This window comes from Rhinolophus sinicus, chromosome 14 (genome assembly GCF_057876585.1).
Source record: "Rhinolophus sinicus isolate RSI-liver-muscle chromosome 14, RSI-T2T, whole genome shotgun sequence".
Lineage (NCBI taxonomy): Eukaryota > Metazoa > Chordata > Mammalia > Chiroptera > Rhinolophidae > Rhinolophus > Rhinolophus sinicus.
In genome coordinates this window covers 101,547,174-101,568,696 of record NC_142514.1, presented here as the reverse complement: position 1 = coordinate 101,568,696, position 21,523 = coordinate 101,547,174, and the positions used below count along the sequence as shown (strand labels likewise).

Here is a 21,523-nt window from a genome sequence, read left to right as displayed (position 1 = left end):
GCACACATGGTATGCATTGTAAGAAGTGTAGAATAATTATATCCTGGCCTTTGCCTTTAGAAAACTTGGAAAGGCAAGTTTATCCCAGATGAAACAGACAGAGAATAGTAAGTAGTAAGTAATGCATTATCATAGAGCAGTAAACAGAATGACTAACATTAAATAGAAACTGACTCACCCAGTACTTGGTAAGCTGTGACCTCAAAAGTTGAATGGTATCTCCTGCATTATCGCCCAGAAACTGACACACTTAAAACTGCAGAATACTGTTTTTTCCTGCAATGGTGGTATAGGATGTTTTGGCTGCTCCTGTGGAGAGAATAGTCATAAAAATTTGGGAGCTAAGTTTTCTACCTGCTCAGCTTGCTTTCTGCCCTATTTGCAGAATGAAGAATCCCCACTTAAGGGCCAAACTGGCTGAAGTGTTGGAAGCAGTGATGCCCCACCTGGATCAGACCCCAAATCCCTTGGTATCCAGTGTGTTCCATCGGAAACGTGTGTTCTGCAATTTTCCCTATGCACCCCAGCTTGCAGAAGCGCTAATCAAAGTCTTTGTGGACATTGAGTTTACAGGTAAAGCAGTCTGGAACTGACAAGCTGATACTTGTGGAATTTCATTGCTTGATCAGTATTTGAAATCAGAAAAATGTTGTCAGCCATCATTTATTGAATTCTTGCTATGTGCCAGCCTTGATGTTAAGTGCTTTTTTTTACATTGTTTTCATTAATTTGTCACCATTTGAAAAGTTTTACCACATTATCCCTGTTTTACGCATGAGAACATGGATCCTCTCAAAAAGTAAATTATTGTTTATGTCATACAACTAAGTGGAGAATCAGGTCTGTATCACCTAAAACACACACTGTTATCAACTTTATTATATTGCTTGACCAGGGATGGCCAGTTAGCTCAGTTGGTTGGAGCACAGTGCTCTTAACAACAATGGTTGCCAGTTCGATCCCCACATGGTCCACTGTGAGCTGCGCCCTCAACAACTAGATTGAAACAACTACTTGACTTGGAGTTGATGGGTCCTGGAAAAACACACTTAAAGAAAGTTTTGAAAAAAAAAAAAAAGTAAATTATTTGTCTCTGTCATACAACTAAGTGGAGAAATCAGGTCTGTCTCACGTAAAACACATACTCTTATCAATTTTATTATATTGCTTGACCAAATCATACTCAAACAAATCAGGCTGTCTAATTAAAACCTAGGTCTTTTTCTCTGCCTCAAAATTGTATGATATGAGATAATGTGATGGTTGGGATATTCTTTTAGCTTATTCAGAGTGTCTAACAACCTAATCGTTAGATTAAGAATAATGTTAGGCAACATTCCCTTCCTCTCTTGGCCTTTGAGTTCTAACTCTGAGATGATATGTTTGAGTAAACAGTACCTCATCTCAACCAGTAAACAGGAAATGTTAAGCAATTATTTAAGACCCCTTTTAAAGGTGATGTCCTCTCCAGTGATAAATACAGCTAACACTTAAACAGACATTTAACATTTTATTGACTGCCTTTCCATATTTGGATTTTGGTTTTGTCACTAGCTCATCTCTGAGCTTTAGTTTCCTCATCTGTAAAATGAGTTGAAGTAATGAGTAAGTGAGGTAGTGCATGTAAATCTTCATAACATGTATGAAGTTGCACAATAAATCACTGCAGTTATCTCATTATATGCCCATTACAACCCTTTGGTGGTAGAGGGTGTATAATTCCTTTCTTATTTCTGAGAAAGTGGAAGTTGTATTGAGACTTGCATTGTGTAGAGCCAGAAGGAAAACCTAGGTCTTCTGACTCCATATCCCATGCTCTTCCTTTATTATATGACCCAACCTGTAGTGCTCTGGTGGTACTGTTGGTATGTCAAAAGCAGTATAGGCCTCAGATTTTTGGCTCCCAACCTGATTTTTCAGAATACTCAAGAATGAGTTGGCTCACAGCATATTATCTATAAAGAATGTGGGGATTACTTAGTGTCCCATTCTGGACATGGCTGTCATTGCCACAATGGCCAGCTCAGAGGCCTCATTCAAAATCTGATAAGCACTCTACATTTGATGTGGAATCATTTGTTTCCCTTGGCTTTTATTGTACAGCCTGGTCCTGGTCCTTTTCCGTGTAAGGTATCCATTACATCTGTCTCCCTCTTGTTCTGTCAGTAAGGAAATAAGCAAACACTTGCCTCCAATTCTAGGCCTTTATAAACTCCCAAGGCACATTTTGTCAGTAGCCTTGACACATTAAGAATAAAGGAAAATGGCTACACATAGACATAAGCTCTTACTCATTCTCTGGTAGCAACACCTTTGCTGTTTTTTTTGCTCTTACCTTACTCCAGGAGACCCCCATCAATTTGAACAGAAATTTAATTACCGCCGTCCCATGTATCCCATCCTAAGGTACATGTGGGGAACAGATACCTATCGAGAGAGCATTAAGGTAAGAGAGTTTTTTGTGAAACCAAAACTGAGTTATCTGAGTTTTGCTTCAGATAACCTCCAGTAAGTTGTGGTTCGGTACTAAAATGGTTTTCTCTTGGGCTGGGACTTACAGGATTTGGCTGACTATGCCTCTAAGAATTTAGAAGCCATGAATCCCCCACTTTTTCTCCGCTTTCTTAACCTGCTAATGAATGATGCTATCTTCCTTTTGGATGAAGCCATACAGGTAAAAAAAAAATTTAACTGCTCCCATACTATCAAATCATGACCAATACATACTTTTTACCTTTTAATCGTAATAGAGCAGTCCTTATTCTTCTAGTACCAGTCGTAGACACCAAAAATTTGCTAGTAGTATACTGCCAACCTTGCCATTACAGAGCGTGATAGGTTTTGTTCCATTAGAGACCAAGATGAAGGCTCATTGAAGCTCAAGAGCTAGGTGATACTTTGGCAGAGAGAGGAAAAGAAAGTGTGATGAGGCCAAACTAAGGTACACTGGCAGAACTAATTAGGCCAGCACTACAGAAGAAATCAGGATCTTGCATTTGGTCAGTAACTTTCAACCTTTTTCCAACACATTAGTAACAGTGGCTCACTGAGACAATGACTGTTATCCCTCCCTCCTAGAAGATTCTGATTTTTAAACCACTGCTTCGAAAAAGAATCTCTGATTTGGGTTATTTTTTCATAAGACCAAGGTGTTAGTACTCTTCATCTATCCAGTGTCTCCCAAATCTTTAGCTATACTGGAAACATGAGTTTCACAAAGTGTACAGCTGGGTGCCTCTCAGCTCGTTCAGTGTATCATATCCTTAACGATTCCTATGGAGCTGCCTATTGCTCCTATTAAAAAAGTCCTTTATCTGTGACAGGTTTAAAATAGGGCAGTGACCCAAAGGGCAGTGAAGTGGATAAATCATGAGGAGAGCCTTTTGGACAGCCGTGAGCTCCCCGTATTGATTAGCAGTCCCCCAGTAACTTGTATTTAATTTGTGAGAAAAGTTTCCTGCTGTTTTCAACATCTTACACTTTAAGATTTTGGATAGATATTTTCTTAGAAAACAAGAACAAGTCTGTAATGTATAATAATAAACAGACCCTTCTAAGCAAGAACTGTGGGACACAAAGAATGACACAGATGGCATTTTCATAGGACTGTAAGTTTAACACGTTTGCTACAGCAGCCAAGGAGAGGGTTTTAAATGTGGTTCTCCTTCCAGACATTTTGCGTATGTGATAAAGCTTTATTTTTTGATGAGCAGTTTTTTGGGGTTTGGGTTTTTTTCATCTTTCAGGAAGGATTCATCCTTTTTTCACGGTAGCCTGTTTGTTTTTGCCTGGATTTCATATATTACACTATCCTCATTTCTATTTCATAGACTATAATAATATGTCTAGGAGAATTACCAATAAATCTACCCAGGCTGAAACAAATCTATATGGAACCACAATTTCTTTTTCTTTTTTTCCCACAATTCCTTTTTAAGTTTCACCCCTGTGATGAGAAATAAAGGCTCTAGTGTACCCTTTCTTGAGGTACCCTTATGTCTCTTTTATAAGCCCTGGTTTTCCCAGCTTAGTGGACTAGATTTTAAATAGGACCTCTTAAATATCATGTTCCCTTCAACTGCACTTTCCTCTCTGATACACTCCACCTCTGGTTTCTATAGTATTTGAGCAAAATAAAGATTCAACAGATTGAGAAGGACCGAGGTGAATGGGATAGTCTGACTCTAGAAGCCCGCCGAGAAAAGGAAGCTGGCCTACAGATGTTTGGACAACTGGCACGTTTCCATAACATCATGTCCAATGAAACAATTGGTACCCTTGCCTTTCTGACATCAGGTAAGGACAAAAAGTACTGCTTTTCCCAAAAATGCAGCGGTCAAGGTATGCTTCATTTGAGGGATCAGCCCAGCTGAAGCTAGGAATTCAGGCTCTGGTGACAATATTCTGCACAGTCTGAGAGGGAAATGAATCACTAGAGAAGCTTTAACAAGAATGATGTCCATTGTTGATATGGAAATAAGAAAATTGCTACCTCACACAGCTGCCAGAAAGCATAAGTTGGTATAATTTCTCTTGAGGAAAAGAAAACCATATATACCAGGGTGGGGGGATTATTAACCAGAAAAATATTCTTGAACTCTGGTTAAATGCAATAGATCAAACAAAGATATTTATTCGTACTCCCTCTAGAACTGCACTGTCCAATTCAGTAGCCATTTGCCACATGTGGCTATCAAGCACTGAAAATGTGGCTAGTCTGAATTGAAATGTGCTATAAGTAAATATACACTGCAAGACTTAGTATTTTAAAAAGAAATATTTCATTAATAATTTTTGTATTGATTACACATGAAATGACAACCAAATATCACCAGACATTTGAGGAAATCCTCTAACATGAAATACAGATAATAAATGAAACCTTTTATTAAATCTTTATCATCTCAGGGATAAGGGAAGATACAATATGTCAGTTGGAGGGTCAGAAGATAAATTCAAGGAGCTCTTCCATGAAAGTTGACCAGAAAGAGATAGAAATTAGAAGAGAAAGGATAAGAAAACAACAGATCAATTGGAAGTCTCAAAAGAGAGAATTAGAAGGGAAGAAATTATCAAAGAAATAATACTAAAATATTGCCAAAGACTAAAAGCCCCTAATTAAAAGGAGCCACCCAATCTTCACTAGAGGGAATTTTTAAAACCCCACAGTAAGGTATCTCATTGTGACATTACAGAAAATCAGGGTAAAGAGATGATCCTCAAAGATCCCAGAGAAAAATCAGGTCATGCATGATGGTTTAAGTATCAGAATGTCTTTGAATTTCACAATAGTGACATTTGAAGCTGGAACACATTCCTTATGGGAAATATTTTTTCAGCCTAGAATACTACAGCCAGCCAAATCAATTCTGTTTGAGGGTAAACTGTAAGAACATTTTCAGTCATGAAGGTATCAAATTTACTTCTAGTGTACCCTTTCTTGAGAAGCTACAAAAAGATACACTCCATGAAAATGAGGGAATAAACCCAGGAGGAGGAAAGTGGAATCCCGTAAGAGAGATGCAAAAGAAGTTCCCAGGACGATAGAAGAAGGTGCTTGTGTGACCAACACGCAACAGGCCTATAGAGCAAGGAGTCCAGATTGGAGTGACAGATGGAAGCTTCCAGAAAGAACATTTTTCCAAAAATGCAGAACTACTAGAAATGATAATATTGAGAGTTTTATATTTCTGGTGGAGAGTTTAGAAAGATTTAGTGATAGGTTCTCTGAAAATAAGCAAACAAAAAAAATGTGTCAAAATGTATACAGTTGACCCTCGAACAACATGGAGTTAGGGGCACGAACCCCTCATGCAGTCAAAAACCCACGTATAACTTTTGACTCCCCATTAACTACTAAATGGCCTACTACTGAATGCAAGTCTTACCGATAACGTAAACAGTCGATTAACACATATTTGTATGTTACATGTATTAATATTATATACTGTATTACAGTAAAGTAAGCTAGAGAAAAAAATGTTATTAAGAAAATCATAAGGAAGAGGAAATACATATACAGTATTTGTTAAAAAAATCTTCAAATAGGTAAACCCACGCAGTTCAAACCTGTATTGTTCAAGGGTTGACTGTATTAGCAAAATGTTTACAGTGTTTATATCTGGGTGGTAGTTTTTATATTTTATTTGTTTGCTTTTGGTTGTCTATATGTTCTAATATTACTGCAATGAAATTTTAAAAAATAGTCCCCAGGGGTCTCCAAGTAAACCTCTAATAAGACAAAAGTAAATGATTGCTAATGGATTGAGTTTTCACAGTTTTTGGCTTTTTTTCCAGAGATCAAATCACTCTTTGTGCATCCTTTCCTGGCTGAGCGCATCATCTCTATGCTGAACTACTTCCTGCAGCACCTGGTTGGCCCCAAGATGGGGGCCTTAAAAGTCAAGGACTTCAGTGAATTTGACTTCAAACCCCAGCAACTCGTATCAGATATCTGCACTATCTACTTAAATCTTGGGTACCTGAGATTTAAATTGTGCAAGCCAGAGGGAATGCTAATGATTTAATTTGGGGTTTAGATCATGGAATGACTGATTGGTAATTATGTGGAAATACAAAAGAAATGATTCATTTCTAGTTGGTTGATGAAAGAATCTTCTGTAGTTTTAAATAATGAGATTTTGTATGACTTGTGGGACATTGTGTAGAATTTCCAACATTCTGCCTTGATCTATGCAAAGATCAGGCAGGTTGTTTGGAAAAGGAGTGTTCTTTTAAAGCTGCAGGTCTGCTTGATAGACCTCCTTCCTAAAAATTAGAAAAAATCTTCCCATATGAAAAGAACATTCATGGCATATAAGTGATGGGCAACCTTGTTCCTCAGCCCATTTATTATCTCTCTCGTTGACCTCCCTCTGATCTCCATTTCTTCCCGATGCTGACTTTCCAGGGATGAGGAGAATTTCTGTGCCACTGTGCCCAAGGATGGGCGTTCCTATTCCCCAACTCTCTTTGCACAGACAGTACGAGTCCTGAAAAAGATAAATAAACCTGGGAATATGATTGTGGCCTTCAGCAACTTAGCAGAGAGAATCAAGGTGAGAAGGAAGATAATTTGTTTATTAACACATTCGATAAAAATCACATTGTGAACTCAGCTCTTCTGCTTTTTACCCTATTTCGAGGCGGGGAAAGAGCACTGCCTTGAGAAAATACAAACATGATTCTTCCTGGTCAGTCAGTAACTAGAACTACTGTATTCTTAATAATACTCTTCAGCGTGACGATGAGAGCAGAAAATTGATTTAAGAAGCTTCTAATAGAAGTGTACAGGTTTTTGTAGGCTGTTCTTATGAAAACTTTTCTGTGCATTGTTACCAATAGATTTAAAAATCTACAATGTTAATGCAAAAGAACTTTTTAGAATAGAATTCAAGATGAGTAGTTTTTAGTCATTGGCTTTTATTGATTTTCTCAGTTCTCTATAGTTGATCATTTGCTTATATAGGAATAGCCATCTTTAAATACATTTTAAAGATTAAACTTCTGTATTGTGTTTAGCTAATCCCTTTGGCTGGAGTATGATAGAACTCAGTTATGAAGAAGGGAAAAATCATGGCACAGAGTCTAATAGAAAACCTTCCCTATTGATATCAGTGTTCCCTTCAATGAGTTATTTATTGAGCTGGGCCTCATCTTTGCCTAGACCTTAGCCAGATGGACCCGTCAGGAACTAGAGTCATGAAGGGATCAAATATTGAAGCCACTTTTAAATTCCTACACCTGTTTGTACCTAAAATCGGAAACTGCTTTTCATATACAGACTGCATGAGTGACTCTGTAATTATGCAAATAATAACCCTCCACCCCCACCCCTTTTGAATTATATGACATTTACAACAGGACTGTTTCCAGAAAGATGTATGTGATGTGTTTCTTTTCCTGTTAACACTTCAACCCATTTTCAGACATGAGTGCTAGCAGCTGAGCCAAATTGAAGTTTCAGAGTTGGGGCTGAATGCAAAATTTGCTCCTATAATATCCATCTTGGCTTGTTTAGAAAATAAATCTGAGAACTGTCATTGTCACTGTAAAGGGTTATTACTGCCCCCCCCCCCTTAAGGTATAGTCATTGAGCATTTTGAATTCAGCTGCTCTGTGAATTCATCTCAACTGCCAGGTGTTTGTACTCAGTCTCTAGCAGACCTCCAGCAACAGGAAGAGGAGACCTATGCGGATGCCTGTGATGAGTTCCTGGATCCCATCATGAGCACACTGATGTCTGACCCTGTGGTGCTGCCGTCTTCCAGAGTCACTGTGGATCGATCCACCATCGCCAGACATTTGCTCAGGTATGCCAGCCCAAAAAGAAGCCTCAAGACTACAGATGTATAATTGTTTGCTATCGTCTTGTTTCCCCAGATTTCTAATACAGTACAGTACACCCAACAGGAGCCCCATACTGTTGATTTATTACTGTGTTGGGGAGACAATGGTAGAGGTACATCACTTGATTGTTAAGGATTTAAACATCCCCAAAATGACACCCTGTTGAGAAATGCTGGTTCTAATCATTATTTGTCTCTTCCTTCCTTAAGAAAATAATTTCTATCAACATATGTTATAAAATATGTCAACCTGGATTATAAATTGACTGGAATTTGTTTTACTTTTATTTTAGTTATAAAAGTATGAAAGACAGGTTTGTTTGTTTTTTAATTTAGGTTTCACACTAATATTCATCATATGGGTTAATTCACATTCTGCTGCTGCTATTGTACTCAGCCATGGTTTCCCCCCCGGCTGCCTGCTCTAAGTGCAGCATTATATACAAATGGGTACGGAGAGACTCTGCCTATTTAAAATTGTTACATAAATTGGCCAAAATTTAAGGACATACACTGTTTTGTAAATACTGAAGAAAAAAAAGGATTTTCTACATCATGGTATTTGGTATTAAGCATTCTCTATATGCATGATTCTGTGCTAGGTGATATGTCTTTTCCAAAGCGTCAGTGAAAATTTATATTTTATTGTGGCCTCATAATAAAAAAGAGAAAATATATCAGCTTTTATAAACCTTTTTACAACAGGAAAACATAATCTCCACTTCCTTGTATAGCAATCAGCTAATTAAATCAAGTGTCAATTTACAAGGCTTTATACCTTAACATCGTACTCTGAGAGTCTGTCACTAAAACTATAGGCAGCTCCTCATGCTAACATGAGTGTACAGGGTCTCTGCCTGAGGAAAATTGAATCAAATATCATCTGAACAACAATGTTGAGATCACAGTCCGTTAAAACTCAGAGATAAAGTAGCTAAGTAATCTGGGAAAAAAAACAACACCAAAAACCTCCTGAATCATTCTTTCTCATCTCATTCTTTTTAACCTCAGCTCAGCACTTGATTCAAAGTTATAATGCACTCGAGCTTCAGTCTCAAAGTAAGATCCCCAGGTGTTCTGTTTTTAGCTCAGAGTGTTAGAACTTATGGAAATAACCCCATTTCCCTTTCTCTCTTTGTCCCAGTGACCAAACAGATCCCTTTAACCGTAGTCCCCTCACCATGGACCAGATCCGGCCAAACACAGAACTAAAAGAAAAAATCCAACGGTGGCTCGCAGAGAGGAAACAACAACAAAAGGGGCAACCTGAATAAATACTGTGACCTGAAAAACCAAAAACCAACCCTAGAGTGTAGATAAACAATTGTTTGTGATTTTTCTCTGGTTCTGTTCCTTTTTTCCTTCTTTTTTTTTTTTTTTTCTTTACTAAATTAGAGAACTGCTCTTGCTCAAATTACGATAATTAAGATTCCTAAGAACTTTACAATGCTCTCTTGGCTTGCAGAAAATTATAGCATCACCTAGTTAGGAAATCATCACTAATTTTTACCCTTTGTTTACCCTATTCTTCCTTTTCCTACCTTAAATTACATTAACTTCTACTAAAACTTTCTGCCACCCTACTATTATTTCTCTTCCAAGAACTACTCAAACGTCTTTGGTGAACACTACTTTTAAGTATATGATGTCACATATTTCAGTGTCAGCTGATATCATCAGAAAATCCTGTGTTAGCAAGCTATTTTACTAGTCTTCATGACCAGGACTTAAGCTGTTTTCCTTGAAGACTAGTAAAAGCAGATACCTTGATGTTTGAGTAGACTTTTGAATAAGATCATAGATGAAATGAAAAAAAAAAAAAGGAATCTTGTGCAATTCTGTTTTCACCTCTTAATTTTGTGTTACCTCCTAACTCAGCGATATGGTGGAGGAGGACAAACACTGTCCAATGGGGTTGTCATTACCACAGAAAACTTAGCCCTGCAATATTTTTAGGGTGATTGACAGGACAAACTTGCAGTTTTGACACTTCATTCAAAACAATTCTGAGGTGAAAGAATAAAGAAAGCTGGTGGGCCCTTTTTAGCGTATGGAAATCTGTTGCTACAAAGACTAAGCTTGAGTAGAAAAATTGGGTAACAAATGTAAGCAGGAAAAATGTCATCTTTAAGACACTAGTAATACCAGCAGTATGTGTGTGTTTTGTGTTGGCCTAGTGTAAACTGTACCACTTTAAATTGTCTCTTCCATGGTAAGATGTACGCAGTATGTGGCCACTAACATTATTCTAGACGAAATTCTGAGACTAAAATGTATATAGTTAATGTTTGAACTTGTGACCTGAATTCTAAGAGCTGTTTCTAACTCAGCATGAGGTCATCAATTAACAAAGTAGGAATTTGAGCACAACCCTGTCGACAAGCCATTTAAAATATCCACTTAGCCCTAAGTAGTTAATAGATGGATGGGTCCCACTTACAAATTGAGCTTGAATTCCCTACTCAATTGTGTACCTTAATGTGCTGTCCCTCTAAGTCCAAAGACAAAAGTGACAAGAAAAATTGGTATGATCTAGAAACGGGTCATTACTTCATTTAGAGGACATTGTTAATCATGGCATCTTTCAGATAAGATGGTAGTGTTACGATATTGCAAGTTCCTGTGAATAGTCCTTGATGTGTTTTTGATGGTATCAGCTGGAAAACTGCAAATCAGAGGGCATCCCATACTAGACGTGAAGTAGATGATGCCTATTGCTGTGCTTATAAATGAAAAAGGAAGTATATGGGACTCTTGCAAGATTCCTATAAGGAATTCCTATAAGGATTCTTGCCAGAATGTAAGATAATAGTTCAGTGTGCTCCTTAGCCCTTTAAGGCATGGGTTGACAGGATTTGTTTATTTTCTTAAAATGAGTTTCATTTCATATTTAATATTCCTCTCTGAGAATGAACTGTTTCTAAAATAAGTTTCTGCCTACTTGCATTTATCTTCCAAACCCAATCTAATTAGAATGTTTTTATTTTTATAAGAAGTGGGGAAAGACCAGTTTTATAGGAGAAAATTGGAGGAAAAATGGGCACAAGACCTCAGAAGGCAGTTGTTCCCAGCAGCTTTCTAGTTAACAGCCTCTATGCTGCCTCTTGTATCTGTGTCTGTATTTAATCTTCAGATTGTAAGCCTTTCCTGGCAAGCCTTTTTTTAAACCCCTTTTCCTGATACTCTGAATGGCTATGGCACCATTAATGCTGCTGAATATCTTTAAACTCATCAGAAAGTCAAGTGTGTCACTAAAGGCCATTATTGGTAAGGAAACCAGGTGTCCTTTGCAGCATTTTTTTTTTTAAGTAATTTATGAACACCGCAAAAAATAAGACTAAAAAATTATCCTCTTGATAACAACACAGTGTGTATATGCACTTGGAAGCTTAAAGAATTGTTTTGTTATCTGGTACTCAGAGGCAGCTAAATCTATTAAAGCAGACTTTCTGACATGCTTAGTTTTATTTGTTGGCTTTGCTGGACTATAATAGCAAAATGAAGATTCTTTAATCAGCTCTAATACTACTTACTAAAAGGGTAATACTAAACTTGGAAAATTAAGTAGGTTTTATGAAGCAATCTGGGTTTGTTTTTTAAATAAAAATTTTAATGGATATGTAAAAACTGAAGGAAACTTTAAAGGTTTTTAATGGTGCAGGTGAAGGTCCCAGTTGCTATTTGGTATCACACTCTACAAAAGCTTCATTACTTTATTTGATGCTGGTTGCTAAGCAGCCATTGCACAGAGCATAAGTCTACTGGGTGCCTTTACCAGCCAGAGGCTGATGCTGCACTGTTGATGACATGTGAGGAAGTAATGCACATGCTCTAACTGCTAAACAGGAAAAGAACCTAGAAACAAAGAAAATGAAGAACAAAACAACAAAAAGTTTGATTGAAATAAAACTTGATCAATGTAACTGTATTTTGAAACATTCCAGGAAGGTAATTTCTTGTCAAACTCGCCTGAGGGTGTCTGTTCAAAGCTTGTATTTAATAAATGAACACATGACTTACAACTTTTGTTATCACTTCCTTTATTACAGTATTAAAAGCTACTACCATGTTTCCCCGAAAAGAAGACCTAGCCGACAATCAGCTCTAATGCGTCTTTTGGAGCAAAAATGAACATAAGTATAAGAATGGTATTATGTTTATTATATTATATTATACCTGGTCTTATAGTAAAATAAGACCCAGTATATTATATTTATATTATATTAATATTATACCCGGTCTTACAGTAAAATTATATAAGACCGGGTCATATTCATTTTTGCTCCAAAAGACGCATTAGAGCTGATTGTCCAGCTAGGTCTTATTTTGAGGGGAACAGGGTAACACTTTCAGAAATCTCTCTGGAAACTTAGAGGTATCTGACCTTCACTTCTGTTAAAGGTCATTTAAAATTGTGACCTGGCTGACCTAACCTGCCTTACCAGATAAGATAACTTCTGGACCCTGGAGTTATCTTCAGATGAGTCTCGGCATGTTTTTTCTTAATCAGTTCCCTTTTGGCTCCACTTTTCTTTATCTGGCCTAAACCCCAGGTCTTTCATTTTAATCATTTACTATCATGTTCCCCTCTACCCCTTGTTTCTGTATCTCCTGTCAGGCAAGACCTCAGCCTAGATTAACCCAATCATTCCCTTCTCCAATATTCAAGCTACAGACCACTGTTGCAGAAAAATAACAGTCTTTAGAGTGATGCAACCACAAACGTGTGGTTTCTAACACTGCCCAACAACCCTTCTGTGTGTCCTTAGCTTCAACAGCTATTCCACACTTTCACCCCTTTCCTCAAATTCTTTCCTACCCTCCCACTTACTCTTCATGTTCAGATGACCTTGTCTTCTACTTCACTGGAAAGACATAGACTTCAGATTTCCACTTTCAAAATTCTGTCCCATCATTCCGTCTGTGGAAAAGGCCCCCTTTCCAAGGCTAATCCCTGCGACCTTCTTTCCTGCCTTATCAGGGATTTTGTCAATCCCCCTTCTATATCTTCAGTCTCTCCCTTGAGTCCACATCCCTATTTGGTTTTCTGACTTGTTTTCCTTTATATCCGTATTACTTCATTCACTCTGGTTTCTATCCTAACTTTTTGAAACTGATCTAGTTAATGTTTCCATATTGCCAAATTAACTTTCCCATCCTTAATTTCACTTCTCTTGAGGAAATGCTATTCTTAGCTCCTAATTTTTCTTTCCACCTCTAACCATTCCACCAATCAATTTTACTTCTGCTCAGGCTTCCCCAAGATACACTATTTATCGTTGTGTTTTTCTCATCAAATGCCACTTCCCTGCTATGTCTCTTCTTACAGTCATGTTTAACCATAAAGTTTCAACTCTGTAGTATATAGCTGATCTGTTATATACATCAACTCAAGGATCTCCTTTTCTAGGAAGTCTTCCCAGATCATGCCTAACCTGATACTGATGTCCCTTCTCTGTTTACATTGCAACCTCTTCAGATCCCAACTGTGTCGCTAGCTAGACCATTTGTCAAACCCGGACTTAATGGGCACACTACCTAACATTAAGGCTTTCTTTAAATTCCAAAATGCCTGGCATACTGGAAGCCCTCGGCAAATGTAATTTTGTTTCTCATATTTGCATAGTTCCTTGCGGCTGGTTAGGGAATTACGGGAACTGGCTTCCAATCCCGGTACAGGATGCAGGGGAAACCAAGGTTACAAAAGGTCAGCTAAACATAGGCTGAGTCGGGTGATAGGTTGTGTGGCCCTAACTTTACATGTATGGCCTAGGAGCCATTCTGCCTTTGTAAAACGATTGTGTTGGCCTAGAAGAGATCGTTAGCCCTTCCAGCCCTAACTTCCCACGTCCTTAGAAGCTGCGAAAGCACCGTAGGCAAAAAAGGGGAGGTCGCTATCGGAAAGCTGGGGAGGCTCAGGGCGCATGCGCCTTTCCTCCACTCGGGCCTTCCGGGCCTCCGTGAGCAGCTGCCCCAAGAAATGCCTGTTTCTCTGCCGAATCCCATTGTTCTCCACCTTATTCTGATCTCTTCTTTTCGTATCTAGTTTCTCTTCTGTAACTAAAGAAACTGAACTAACGAGCTAAATTCCAGAAAGACAGTAGGACACCTAAATACCTTGGACAGGCGCGGAAAGAGGAGGCCTGACCTTGAAAGCGGAACGGGGTCCTTCGATGGGTCCTTTCAGGGGGTGACATTCAGCCGGCCGTTCGAGGCCACGGACTTTCCATCCTAGAACCATGGCCCAATTTGTCCGTAATCTCGCAGAGAAGGCCCCGGCGCTGCTAAACGGTGAGCGCGGCATCAAACTGCCGAGGCGGGTAGAGAGCAGGACGCGACGTCTGCTAGAGCCTGAGGAAAACGCGGACTGGGGGACCCCGCGGGGCCTGCGGGAGCCGGGGCGGGGACGACGTGTAGGTGGGGGGAGCAGGAGGCAGTTTTGAACCTCTAGCCGTCTGCTTGCCTGTCCTGCAGCTTTGGTTCTGTATACACCGCTGAGGTTCTGAATTCTAACCACCACAATGAAGGGAGGGAGGGGGCGGGAGGCCTGGCTTTTTTTTTTTAGATTTCTAGGAATAGGAATGTGGAGGATATGGCTCTGTTAGAAGAGGTAGGAAAAAGGAGGGCAGGGATATGTGAAAGGACATAATTCGGCCTTATCAGGGTGTCTGGTTCTCAATGGAGTAATCAGAAGTCTACAGAAATTTTTAAGGTTGGGTGAGTTTTCGAACGTCCTAGCCAGATTCGGAGGGAATTTTTAGGTGGAAAAAGACTTCAAGGACGAGTCTCCTTACCCCAGTAAGTATAGAAAAGAATGTGTGTAAACGGTAATCTCTATTATTATGGCTTGGCATTCTTGGGGTTTTTACGTTTGAAAAAGCTGAAAAATCTGATAGACCGCTGTATATCAGAACAAACCCGAATAGTCACAGTCCTGAGTAGTAGTTCTGTTCTGTGAATAAATATTTCAGTTGTCTGCCAGATAGCAAAGCGTTCATATTATTCCCGAAGAGAAATAAGTTAAATTGACGGAAGTTTCTTCACTAGATTTACAATGTTCAAGGAAGTGGTTGAAGTGCAGGTCTCTAAGTAGTTTAGCTCAGATTTGATTATGAAGTGTGAATATAAAGAATTTTTTAAGTACATGTAATATTTTTGAACCTATTTTACTGTGATTTGTATTTTCTTATTTATTCTCTCCTCCCTTTTCTCCATCAGCAGTCAAACAATGAGTTACTGAAGGCCTTACAGTGCTGGATACTATAAATATTCTCTCCTTCTGCAGAACCCAAAGTCTGCTAGTTTACTCATTTTCCCAAAGAGCTTAAGTTTGCAACTAAGATCATCAAACTATCTGTTATGACAAAGCTGTACAGTTTTACATAAATCAAAAGAGAAGGTCCTATCGGAGGGCAGCAACGGAGTCAGTCTGAAGCTGCCCCACGCCGCATCCCCTCTGCTTCCGGTTGCAATTGAGAAAGGCTGTTCATACAGTAAACAGGAGAGAGAAGGAATAGCGGCTTCATACTTTCGACTTTGTGGGTGATTTGAATCAAAATTTTTGAAGTTTCAAGTGGATTTTTCTTCTCCTAATATGGCTTTCACTTCTTTTAGGTGGCGGGTGTCGGGGAATTGCAAACTAATTTTAATAATAAAATCCAAAAATAAAAGTAAAACAAAAATAACTTTTTATTATGAAATAGATAAGCCCTTTCTTCTATTATTGTGAATAATTGAAAGATAATGGTTGTTATTCTTCCAAAAGTATTCAGAAAGGAGAGCTCAACTGGGACCAGAATGTTAAAGTGGAAATATATTTTGCTTTATAACATAACTTAGTGTATTAAATGTGAATGTTAATCATCAAATAAAAATTACTGTATGTTAATTCCCCTAGGGGACAAAGAATCTTAGAAATAAGTAATTTTATCATCAAATTTCCCCAGAAAGTTCATAGAGTATGATTTTTTTTCCCTTTTTACTAAACCTGAGACTTTATTTGGATTTCACCAGTTTTTCCATTAATCTTTTTGTTCCAGGAGCCAATCTTTTCATGACCTTGACAGTCTTCACTCTTGCACTGTGTTAATTGATTTCAAGATTTTTTTTTAATGTGTCAAAAATCCACAAAAAATGAAAAGTTAATATTTTGACTATTTGATGGCTTTAAAAACATTGCGAGCTGCTTTGTACATAAATGACATTTTTATTTTAAATTTTTGTTATAGTAATAAATTTACCATTATATTGAATTTTAGCAAAAAATACTGAAAACATACTAAGTGGCATCATCTTGATTTAGGTATAGATAAATTAGACTCTAATGAATGGCACTGATGACATAAAAAAATTTATTACAAAATGTTACACAATGTGGCATACAAAACATCTTTGTTGTTGATAGTACAAGCCACAGGAAAACATCCGAATGTTGCAGCAAAAAAGTTAAGGTATCAATCTGGGTATCCTATAAAGATATTCCCCAGTCTAGATTTGTCTGGTATATTTTTCATGATTAGTCTGGCACCTTGGGTTTTGAGAAAGAATACCACAAAAGTGAATTGCTCCAATCACATCAGGACATACATGACATCCATATAACATTGCTAGTGAAATTTACTTTCATCACTTGGTTAAGATAATGTTCGCTAGGTTTCTCCACTATAAAGTTACTATTTTTCTCTCTGTTCTTCAAAAGCAAGTAACTAAGTCTAGCCCAGCGAATGGAATAGAAGGTGGGGGAAGAAGGGTAGCTGCAGCCAACAGTAGGGATTCCATCTCCTATGGAAAGGAGTATCTACATACATTTAAATGGAATTCTGTGAGAAAGATTTGTCTCTTCCCCATTTATTCAGTCATTTATTGTATGGACTCATGTACATTTATTTCCTACTTCATACCTCCAGTAGTATTTATTTTGTTGCGGCCTTGGCCATTGAGAACGCTTTAAGTTTGGCAACTCTGTCCCTTTGACATACCCCCTTACTTCCTGGTACTACAAGATGCTTCAGACTCTTTATTTTCCCTACCCTAGCCTTAGAATCAGCCATTTCTCCAAGGAGCCCTAGTTCCTTTTATCAGACAGTGGTATTTTGAAACTAAGATCTAAGCACTTGATATTTTCCTTGCTACTAGACTACTGTGTATAGTATCATTGCTTCTAGGCTCTCTTAGTGGGCAAGGGTGTGTGTGTGTGCATACGTGTACTAACCTATGTCTATACACGCATATATATAATTGTTTCTGTATACATATATTAAACTACGTGTGTTCATATGAACGTCTCCAACTCTAACCCAGTACCACAGGATTTATTCTTGCTTTACTTTCCTATCCTCTGTGACAGTGAAAATCCTGGCTCCATTCATTTATTTATATTCTGTTCATCCCTGTATACATGTAAAGCTACTTAAAATGTTTTAACCTATATTCCCTGTGAAACAAATTTACCAACTAAAGTACAGTGTTTTTGTACACTATACTGATTTTTTTTAAATAAAGGATGAAATATCTGTATAGAAGATAATTTTAAAGAGAGTTACACAGACTACTTTTTGATAGCCCCATCTTCAGGCATTCGCAATTCTATTTAGAACTATCTCTTAGAGCTTTGTGTCTGCTTAAAGATTTACCCATGGCCCTAAGCACAGAGGATAATGGAGATCATAATTCTAAGAGTAGTGAAATACCCAAACACTGGCAGTTAATAATAGGAATACTACCAATAGGCTTGGGTCAATCTTTGAACAATAGACACTTTATGTATTTGTCTTGTAATTTTATTTATTTTTATATAAAATACCTTTATTTTGCTGAAATCACTACTACAGTTTCATATCTACACTGGTTAAAAATCTTTGTTTTTTCCTGAAATAGTAAATACTTAGCAATTTCAGTTTAGTGATAGAGTTTTGGTTGCTCTTAATACATGTAGGTTTCATTTTTATCTGTGGTGTTTTGAAGGAAGATCAGCTGTGCTTTTGTTAAAAGGTTTAATCCAACATATTGATGAGAACACCAAAAATGGATACTAACTGGTATAATTCCATCTGGATTTGTGGCCAATAATTGTGACAAGTTTTAAGCTTATTCTTAAGAATGCTGTTCTACATAGCTCCTTCCCTCCCGTTCTGCACCTCTTCCTTCCAAATTTTCTGGTCTCTACCAAGAAAATAGGGTTACACTGCTGCTGTTTTCTTGGTTTTAAATCCAACTTCTAGTAACTTTATAGTTAACCAGATTTACCATTCTTAAATGAAGTAACAGCGCTAGCTGCCCACTAGTGAAGACCTGGTATAGTTTAATGTGTTCATACTCTGTTTTCCCAAAAATAAGACCTAGCCGGTCAATCAGCTCTAATGTGTCTTTTGGAGCAAAAATTAATACAAGACCCGGTTTTATAGCATAGTAAGACCGGGTCTTATATTAATTTTTGCTCCAAAAGACGCATTAGAGCTGATTGTCCGGCTAGGTCTTAATTTTCCGGGAAACACAGTAGCTTCCTGTCTGGTTGAACTTGCCTGTGACACAGGTGTTCTGCATCTTTAAAAGCCTCTTGTTACCAGGGAGCACCTTTGACTTTTCATACTGGGTGCACATTTAGTACAAGCCGTGAATGAATGTGATGTATGAACAAATATTTGTGTCCAGCCCACACATCTGCTTCTTTTGGTCTCTGTTGAATTCATCCTGGTGTTTTGTTTTGTTTTCCAGCTGCTGTGACTTACTCGAAGCCTCGATTGGCCACATTCTGGCACTATGCCAAGGTTGAGCTGGTTCCTCCAACCCCTGCTGAGATCCCTACAGCTATTCAGAGCTTGAAAAAAATAGTCAGTAGTGCTCAGACTGGTAGCTTCAAACAGCTCACAGTTAAGGTAACTATGGGCTTAATGCAAACGTATGTGCATAACAGAAAATGTCTTCCCTTGAGATTTTTCTTATTGTTTTGATTAATATATATGTTTTCCCATTGAGGCCGAAACCAATGTTATGAGAGTTAATATCTTTCTTGACTTCCCAGAAAGATACTTATCTTTCTAATTTTGTCATCTGGGTTGAAATAATTGGGTTATTATATCTTATTTTCCCATCAGTCTTATAACAAACAAGTGAGCATTTTTACTGGGCAACTTTTTTACCCCGTTCCTATTTTGGTTAGTATACTAAAATAGGATGGCTTACTTTGCTGATTCTGTACTTTTTTTCATCTGTAGTCCTGGAACTACCCCCAATTTGGTCAAAAGAGCTCTTAGACTATATCACTAACAGACAGCTAACACTCATATGAAAGATAAAATACTAAAAATAGCAAGCATATGATATCATATGAAGTGTTAATTGAATTTCATGAAGATAAAATCTAGACTATAAGAATTGAAACTTATATTTGCTTGCTTGATCCATGCATAGGATTAAAATCCCTAAATAACTAAATTATTTCTGGCTTTGGAACCTACATCCTGGAAAATAGATTATTTTTCAGGAAACTTCCAGTATTTCTGTTATAATTTGAAGAGGAAAGTTCACTTCCGGGTGCAAAAAGGAAAAGGCTCAATTTTGTTGTGGAAAGGTATTTTTTTCTACTAGAGTTTCAAGATCCATATTTGCATTTGCATGTAACACTGCTATCTGGAACCATATACGTACTTTTTCTCTTCATGACAGCAAAACATTGATCTGTGAAACTGAGTAATTACTGCATACTTGGAAAGAGTTAAGCCAAATAATAAATGAATAAAAATGATGTCTAAAGGAGATAACAGAGCCCTTTATCTTTCAACAGATTTTCTTTGGCCAGATGAATGTCTATTCGGAGACTTGCCTTCCATAGCCATCCTTTCATATGAATGCCCTGTCTAAATGTGTCAGCTATTTCCAGGATGTGGGTTGTTTTAAGGCTCATAAAGTGTCTCATAAACTAATAATGAAAGTGTTAAGTCAGTTCAGATTTTTAAAGAATGCTTTGAAAGAATTTATAAGCTCTGGACTACTTATATAATTGAAAGTTCAAGGGTTCTCTGCAACTGAAACAACTTAACATCAGTAATTCTTGACTTTGACTAAAACTGCCCTCTGAATTGAATAGCATCCTTATATATTCTCTCTCCCCTGATCCTGGAAAATAATAAATATATAAGGAAAATATGTACATTAAAGTTTGTACTTTTTTTTTTTTCAGGAAGCCCTGCTGAATGGTTTAGTGGCCACTGAGGTGTGGATGTGGTTTTATGTCGGCGAGATCATAGGCAAGCGTGGCATCATTGGCTATAATGTTTGAAGACCAGTCGTTCACATCTGTTTCTTTTGGGTTTATTATTCGAATGTTCTTGTACCATGTGTGATCAGACAGGTATTTGAATAAAATATGTCAAAATCAGCATTTTCTATATCAAACACTGCATGGACGGTCATATTTTCTCTTGACATTAAGTTAGATTGTCTTTTGCTTTATTATAGCTCTAAAAGCATGTCTTTGCTTAGCCTGAAATTAAAAAGGACATATGTGAATATACCTACCTGTTACAATATTTATGAGGATAACGTTTTAATTTGAAGGTTGGAAATAATGTTTACGTCCAGAAAAGTTGGGGGAAAGGCCTTGAGAAAAGCAGAACTTGCTACAGTAGGAGAAATAGTAATACCATGTACCAAAGTTAAATCATGTCAATAGTATAAAGAATAAAATTTGGATGGTTTCTCTCTTTGCTAAAATCAGAGAAAGACCTTTTTGACAACACCTATGTCTAAACATTGGGATACTTGCTGGTATTCTGCGTATCTATAACATCTTTAATGCCAGGACAGAGTGAATGAGATCCATGACTAAATTTTTAAATCTAATTTTGATAAGTGTATTATTAATCTATCTGGTTTTATGATTTTTAGAACCTATCTTTGCAAAAATAAAACACGCTATGGATATTTAAACAGGATTGTAACTCAGTATCGTCCATGGGTCTAAAAAACATTATGTCCTAAAATAAATATAGAGGGTGCCAAAAAAATGTATACACATTTTAAGAAAGGAAAAACACTATTAAAATTGTAATAATATATACCAATAACAAAAATGAATACAAGTCATGTGTATACATTTTTTTGGCACCCCCAGTAGAAGTGATTGGTTATTCTGTCTTCTTGAGCCATTATTATTGAGGATCTAGGAGAGACTTAAT

At 37.4% G+C, this 21,523-nt stretch overlaps 2 protein-coding genes across 2 annotated transcripts in view; both read left to right on the top strand.

The window, feature by feature from the left end:
* Positions 1-12,370, top strand: part of UBE4A (ubiquitination factor E4A) — a 31,638-nt gene extending 19,268 nt beyond the window's left edge. The window contains exons 13-20 of the mRNA XM_019716316.3: positions 386-573; positions 2,346-2,446; positions 2,561-2,674; positions 4,122-4,296; positions 6,298-6,478; positions 6,911-7,058; positions 8,155-8,312; positions 9,493-12,370. Of these exons, the coding sequence (XP_019571875.2) occupies positions 386-573; positions 2,346-2,446; positions 2,561-2,674; positions 4,122-4,296; positions 6,298-6,478; positions 6,911-7,058; positions 8,155-8,312; positions 9,493-9,622 (1,195 nt within the window). The 3' untranslated portion in view covers positions 9,623-12,370. The remainder of the gene's footprint in view (positions 1-385; positions 574-2,345; positions 2,447-2,560; positions 2,675-4,121; positions 4,297-6,297; positions 6,479-6,910; positions 7,059-8,154; positions 8,313-9,492) is intronic.
* Positions 12,371-14,480: 2,110 nt separating this feature from the next.
* ATP5MG (ATP synthase membrane subunit g) lies at positions 14,481-20,724 on the top strand. The gene is made up of 3 exons (XM_019716343.2): positions 14,481-14,639; positions 19,062-19,222; positions 20,527-20,724. The coding sequence occupies exons 1-3, from the start codon at positions 14,588-14,590 to the stop codon at positions 20,623-20,625; spliced, it is 312 nt and encodes a 103-aa protein (XP_019571902.1). The 5' UTR covers positions 14,481-14,587; the 3' UTR covers positions 20,626-20,724.
* The last annotated feature ends 799 nt before the right edge of the window (positions 20,725-21,523 follow it).